Genomic DNA, 6,569 nt, shown 5'->3' on the forward strand with positions numbered 1-6,569 from the left:
AATTCTTTAATCTTCTGAAATTGATGAAGGTTAAGAAAGAAATGATATTTTCTTACACCAGGAGGATTGGTCAGAGACACTCTGGATGGTCTAACATTAGTATTAGGATTGTTCATAAAGCGATGATGGTGTGTCCAGGAGTGTGCTCGTCGCCTAGGCTGCGGTGGCTCCACGCAAGCATACATTGGGTATGTCAGAGTGCCTGGCATTATCTCCTAAAAGCTTATTAGTACTAAAATTCAAGTTTTTTGTTTTGCAAATTGAGAAAAATTTATGTATGTTAAAATCATATATAAGTATAGAAATTGTTATATTTTCAAAGCAAACTGTCTAATTTTTAAGGATTTGTCGAGATTATTATGAGAAAGAGAAAATAAAAAAATAATAAAAAAGAAACAAAATCTGTATAACAAACATCAAATACTCTCATTCAATTATCTAACGAATAGTCAATAAACTAAACAATAAAATTCGATAAATAAAATATCAAATACTTTTGGATAATGTTCTTTTTATTAATACATAAAGCTGTATTGTTATCTGTTGTTTCGTTCCATTTTCAAAAATCATACTCGTATTTCCTGTTAAGAAAAAGAATTCTTTGTCCTTCATTAGATATTTGCAAGATAGATCAAATACTTAAACTGTTCATCTAGTAATCTTTTAAACAACAATTGATAAACAAATTAGGACTGTATAGTATGATTTTTGTTTTTGTTTTGTTTGTTTTTTTTTTTTTTTTTTTACGAAGTTAGAGAATAAAAATTATCTATCGTTGCTACACTGAATTATTATGTATAATGTTATCGGATAAATTGAAAAAGTCCCAATACACGTCTCATCGTATATAAAATATATCATTTTCCATACTAATATTAATTTTACAAATAAGTATTTCTATAAATTTACAGAAGCTGAATTCTTGATAAGATTCACTTTGGCTCTTCAAAACTTTCCTTTATCCATATGGATGTGTAGCATTGCTCCATGTGATCATACACTACATATTGTCCTTTTGCCAATAATTGTTAACGAATAATTTCCATAAAATATATCACGAAACATCACTAAATATCAAGAGTCACAAAACTTCACCAAACATAAATATCAGCAATAAATGATAAAAGGAGAATAAAGAGAAATTGATATCTGCAATAATAAGGCGCTTCACATCGTTGTTATGTAAAAACAAAAAATTTTGCGTGTAACTGATAGAGTATTGTCGTTATTGTCACTGTAGCATTTTCTTCGAAATTTATTCGACACTTTAGCAGAAGAAACGTTACGTTTTACGCACTTTGTTGTATAAATTTAATACGGCGCATTTATTAAAATTCGTTAACACAAATCAGCCATTTACTATTCGAATACACTGAATAATATAAAATTAAACTACTTCGTAATGAGAGATAAGAAATGGCTTTAAATCATAATATGATAACGCGTACTATAAGCTTCGCAGAAGTAAGTGAGAGATAAGTATGTACCCAATATGGTCGAACGGCTGACAAACGTACACAACTTATCGGAGTATTGACAAAAAGAAAAAAAAAAAAAATAAGAAAGAAATAAAGAAAGAAAAATGAAAACAAAATAAAGAGACAGACAGACGGAGAGAGTGTGTGTGCGTGCGTGTGTCAGCGAGTGTGTGGATCGATGTAACTCGTCGATGACAATTACGTCGACTGCTCCTAACGAGGTATGAACGAGCATAAGAGAATATCTTTGAAATTCTATTCAAAGACTTGCAAAAACAAAGTTATGCATTAATTTTGCATAAAGCGCAGATAAATATTTCTCGTTCGGTGAATAATAAAGTTTTGGTACAGAGACATTCTTAATGGCTCTTTTTATTGATGCATGAATGAACAGTAATTAGTGATATGAAGTGAAAAAAAAAACAAAAAAATGAATGAGCAAAAATTCCACTGTAATTATTTGTTTAATGAGAAATTAATAAGAAAGCTTACACAAAATCAGTTCATGGATGACAATAACTTTCACTATTATGCATAAAATATGAATAAATTATTTAAAGTTCAATTAAAATTAACGCTTATTTCTCGGTAGAACAAGAAGAGAGAGAGAGAGAGAGAGAGAGATAGATAGAGAGAGAGATTTAGAGAGAGAAGAGAGAAGAGAAAAGAGCAAATAAAAAAGAAAAAAGCAAATATAAAATTATGGTTTACATAGCAAAAAATTAATTAGCATTCGTACACTAACGTAGAATTACATTTCTTGGCGTGGATTGATTGACAAATAAATCAGCTATCTGGTTATTTTTTTGATTTTGTTTTTTTTTTTTTTTTTTTTTTTTTTTTTTTTTTTTTTTTTTTTTTGAAATTGACAAAATTAATAAGTCAAGTGTTATCTAAAACCCATAAAAAAAAAAAATGTCATCAGAAGGCCGCATAACTCTGTCAATATTGAAATACAAATATAAATCATGTACATTCCACACGGTTATGAATTACTTTCGGTTAAGTTTTCATATTACGAGCTTTTACGCATGTACAATTGATAATAAACCCTGGCTAGAGCTTTCATTATGAATAATAAAAGCTTGACGACGCGCATTTCAAAAGACCTTTTGCCGATTAACAATAAAATTTGTCAATGTCAAATATCGGGAAATTCCCATTCAATTAATAAATGATTGTTATATATTAGCAAATTCATTATTTATAATTGTAAACTAAAAATAAGAAAACAATTAGCAAGTACTTAAGAATGCTGGCTTTTATTATTAATAGTGTTTGATATGTAAAGTAAATCTTATAAAGTTATGAATGCAACGATGATTTATACAAATAAAATAATAGTTCACACGGTACTTTCCATCCTGATTCAAAAAGATTAACATCAATAGCCGCCTTTCCTTGCGCACGAATCGAATCGAATCGAATCGAATCGAATCGAATCGAATCAAATACAAAGGAATACAAAGTCCACGCTGTATTTGGCCACTCGCATTCGAGCCAATTGCATTAGCTATTTGCAAAATTCGCTCGCTCGCTCGCTCGCTCGCTCGCTCGATTAAAGCGATAACGGGGGCTGCTGATGCTCGTGGTATGTTGAGCGGGACGGGCGAGGTGGGCGGAGAGGGGCGAGGCGCTAAGTCGGCTGCGTCAACAACAAAAAACATTTGGAGCCGAAAATCGAGGCTTTAACCGACGCGCCAAGTCCAAGTGGATCTTCTTAGGCTCAGCGTTAACACTATCCGGAGTAGTAGGAGCACTAAAGCTTCTAGGAGACAGAGACGGCTGTTAATGTATTCGAGGACTGTATGCATCGTCCTCTCCAACTTGCCAGGGCGTGGCGCGATCAACGCAGTAGTCCATCGAGTAGTCCTCTAGACGAGCTAGGAGCTGTTCGGATGCAGGGGAATGACGAATTTTGGCCCAAAGGGCGACCGATAAGTGATGCCGACTTCGGAGAAGAGTTTGTTGGGCAGGGCGAGATTACAGAGGTAGAGTCTACCGTTATCGTGGCAGTGGGAGAGCGGGAGCCCGGAGACGAGGCTGTATTTGCAAACGATCCCGGGCGTCCCGTTGGACGGCGGCTCGATCGCCAATACCGAGGCTCGATTGTTGCTCGCCCACTTGGCCACGGGGGTGACGCACTTGGGTGAGCGCTCCTCGCATAGGGCGACGATTATAAGATCCGTCGCCGCGGGCAGTTTCTTCACCTCGGTCTCCACCTTGTGTCCCGTCAGCCGATACAGCGACAGCTCCTGCAGCACGAACACGTCCTCGGAGCTCTCGACGTAAATGATCGTCTTGACGCCGTGGCTCGACAGCTGACGCGCGCAGTTGATTCCCGCTGCTCCGGATCGATGCGGACCACAGAGCACCACCACCGTCGGCCACTGGTGCGCGTTGTTCGGGCTAAGCCGGTGGGCCCCACCCAATAGCTGGAGGGTTATCTCCGTGCCAGCGCGGCCCAGCAACTCCACCTGTGCATCAAACCACGCGTGCTCTCGGTTAAATCGCATAGGCATTTACGAGGATGTCTACTCCGTTTAAGGCTGTAAGCGTTTAAGGGAAACGGCGTATTCTTACTTGATAATGGTCGATAGTGCGACTAGGGAATGCCGCGATAAGGAGCTTGGATTATGAAGGTTGGCTGGCGCTTGCGGTGCCGAGGGTCGAGGGTCGAGGGGTGAGAGAGGGGGGGGGGGGGAATGGGGGGGGGGGGGGGGGGGGGGGTTGATGGGGGGGGGAGGAGGAGAGGTCTTAATGTAATGGGGAGCGGTGATGCGGTTAGGTCTTGGCTTTGCGTTAGGTTCGGGCGATTCGTGTCGAGGGTTTAAGAGTCAATGAGCAATGTAAATTATGATCCCGGTTGGGCTATGGCTCGTGGGATAATCGCGGATGTTGATACTTACCCTTCTCTCCCAGCTGATGCCAAGTCGGTCGGCGGCACCTATCAATTGCCGTTGGAGGTCGAGTGTTACGCTGGGGATTATTAGGCCGTCGTCGGTGACGTATTCCTTAGGACCAGCATTGGGTACGACGATTTGCCTGAGGGCCAGAGGTTCCGATTCTATAACGTTCTCGTCGTGCCTGTATCTGGCCTTGTTGCCACCTTTGTTTTGAGACTGTTGAACAACGTCGGGCTTTTTGGAGTTGATTTCTTGCCACACGGCCTGCAAAGGAGTTACTTAACTTATAATTTATCCAAGATTTATCCAAGATTTATCCAAGAGCAAAACAAGACGAGCCAACGAATTGTTTAGATGCCTAAAGTCTAAAACATTGAGACGCACGTTTGATAATTAAGGTAATTTGATCCGTTTGAAAGGTTTAAAGTTTTTTTTTTGTTTTAGTCGAAAGGTTTGCTTATAATTAAATTCCAACCTCTTTATTGAATAGAGCCAGATTTTTCTCAAAATCAAAGTCTTGATGCAAAGATTGGTCGATGGGTGTACCGAAGGCTTGCTCGTCTCTCTCGCTCATTCTTCGCCTCAATGTTCCATCCCTCCTCGATAGAACTATATGAAATGCAAGAAGGGCTCGATGTAATGAAAGCAACAACGACAAATATACTATAACGTAGCTAATAGGCAAGTTTAAAGTTTTTGAATGCGCAAAGCCAAATAATACTAATAATTTTATGCTCTTAATGACCAGGTTTTCCATTTGGTACTGTCAGGTCCGTCCAATCCTTCCCCTCTGGCAATAGTTTTTTCACACTTGGAAGTACTGGAGGTGGTTCAAAAATTGGTACAGCGTATTCCGAGATTGTTGTGCTAACTTTCTTAGCGATTGGCCTTTTAATGGTGTACTTACCTTGAGGTTCCTGTCTGACCGGAGCTGAGTACTCTGTATTAATTATATATACGTTCGATATATCCTTAGCCCTAAAAGACATTTAGAAGATTTAATTTGGAATACAGAGGGAAACGCAAATGGCACATTACACACAATATTGGCCAAGAATGGAAAAGTAAGATCTTTACGAAGGTACAAATTACATATGGTAGTCGGTTAAAAGTAAACATTAGCTTCGAATATTGGAACAAATTTCGCTGTAAATAAAAAATTCAAACCTTAATCTAACGGTTGGACTACTGTAGGGTTTACCGTTCCAAAATACCCTGGTAAGTGTGACCAATTCATCCGTCAAAGCGATGATTTCACCCTGATAGCTTCCCAAGTCATCGATACATTTAATGGAAACGGTGGATCCCACAAAACGATCTGACACTGACATTGTGAATCGCACTAAAATAAAAAAAGGTACGAATTTGTGACGCTCGTAGTTTAAACGTTAAACGTATTCTTTACAATTTCAATCATAAATTGGCTTTGATATACAATATAATCGAGCGTAAATACGATAAACTAACGGAAAATAGAAGCTCTAATTTCCCAGTCTTGATAATCGGCCAACTTTGTATTATCAAAAGTCCTTCCTGCTCACTCTCTCTCTCTCTCTCTCTCTCTCTCTTTCTCTCTCTCCCTCCTCTCTCTCTCTCTCTCTCTATCTATCTATCTCTCTCTATCTCTCTCTCTCTCTCTCTCTCTCTCTTTCTGCGAAGTGCGTAATATTTTTACAAACTACAGTGTAAAAAGTTTGAGCTAGGCGACGACTTTCAGCCGACGTCTGAAAATATAAATTCACCGGTGATCACTTCAATAAGTAATGCTATAAGAACATAAGGTTAAAAAATAAAACGCAAATGCAAACGCATACGTATGCTGTATATAACCTTTTCGCTGGAAGTAGCAAAAAGGTATTATTTATGATGCCAGATACTTTTCTACAATATGAAGACAGGAAGCGCCGAGCAGCGACACTGAGCGAAAATATACAAATGCAATGAAAAGGAGAGTGAAGTGGATGGAAACACGGTGATAGGATGGGAAAGTAACTCTACAACAGCCAGTGTCAGCTTTCATCGTTCCTGACGGCGGCGCATCAAGCATTTTACGACATGTGCGCATCCAACTTCACCGAACCCTCAGCGCATGGTCCAACTCGTCACTTTATCTCGTCAGACCATGAAATTTGACAGTCACGTAGCATTGACAATTCAGTGGGTGCAATGTAATTTACGCCGATTG

General features: G+C 38.9%; 1 protein-coding gene across 3 annotated transcripts; it reads right to left on the reverse strand.

The window, feature by feature from the left end:
- Positions 1-3,354: 3,354 nt before the first annotated feature.
- Positions 3,355-6,369, reverse strand: Edc3 (enhancer of mRNA-decapping protein 3). 3 transcript variants are annotated; one of them, XM_011495726.1, is made up of 7 exons: positions 5,852-5,955; positions 5,552-5,726; positions 5,292-5,362; positions 5,130-5,204; positions 4,860-4,993; positions 4,388-4,648; positions 3,355-3,955 (listed from the first exon to the last, which is right to left on the reverse strand). In XM_011495726.1, the coding sequence occupies exons 2-7, from the start codon at positions 5,713-5,715 to the stop codon at positions 3,362-3,364; spliced, it is 1,299 nt and encodes a 432-aa protein (XP_011494028.1). In that variant the 5' UTR covers positions 5,716-5,726; positions 5,852-5,955; the 3' UTR covers positions 3,355-3,361. The 3 variants fall into 3 exon arrangements, with proteins under 3 accessions (XP_011494028.1, XP_011494027.1, XP_011494026.1); XM_011495725.1 differs by lacking the exon at positions 5,852-5,955 and adding an exon at positions 6,215-6,369 and having other exon boundaries at positions 5,130-5,362; XM_011495724.1 differs by having other exon boundaries at positions 5,130-5,362.
- Positions 6,370-6,569: the final 200 nt, after the last annotated feature.

Source organism: Ceratosolen solmsi, unplaced genomic scaffold (genome assembly GCF_000503995.2).
Source record: "Ceratosolen solmsi marchali unplaced genomic scaffold, CerSol_1.0 scaffold11, whole genome shotgun sequence".
In the NCBI taxonomy this organism is placed as follows: Eukaryota; Metazoa; Arthropoda; class Insecta; order Hymenoptera; family Agaonidae; genus Ceratosolen; species Ceratosolen solmsi.

Excerpts from the sequence above, each read along its gene's own strand:
- Edc3 (XM_011495725.1), bottom strand. The coding sequence starts at position 5,715 with ATGTCAGTGTCAGATCGTTTTGTGGGATCCACCGTTTCCATTAAATGT. Across the intron at positions 5,363-5,551 it reads AGTCCAACCGTTAGATTAAG|GGCTAAGGATATATCGAACG; the intron begins GTTTGAATTTTT and ends AATGTCTTTTAG. Across the intron at positions 4,649-4,859 it reads TGGCTCTATTCAATAAAGAG|GCCGTGTGGCAAGAAATCAA; the intron begins GTTGGAATTTAA and ends ACTCCTTTGCAG.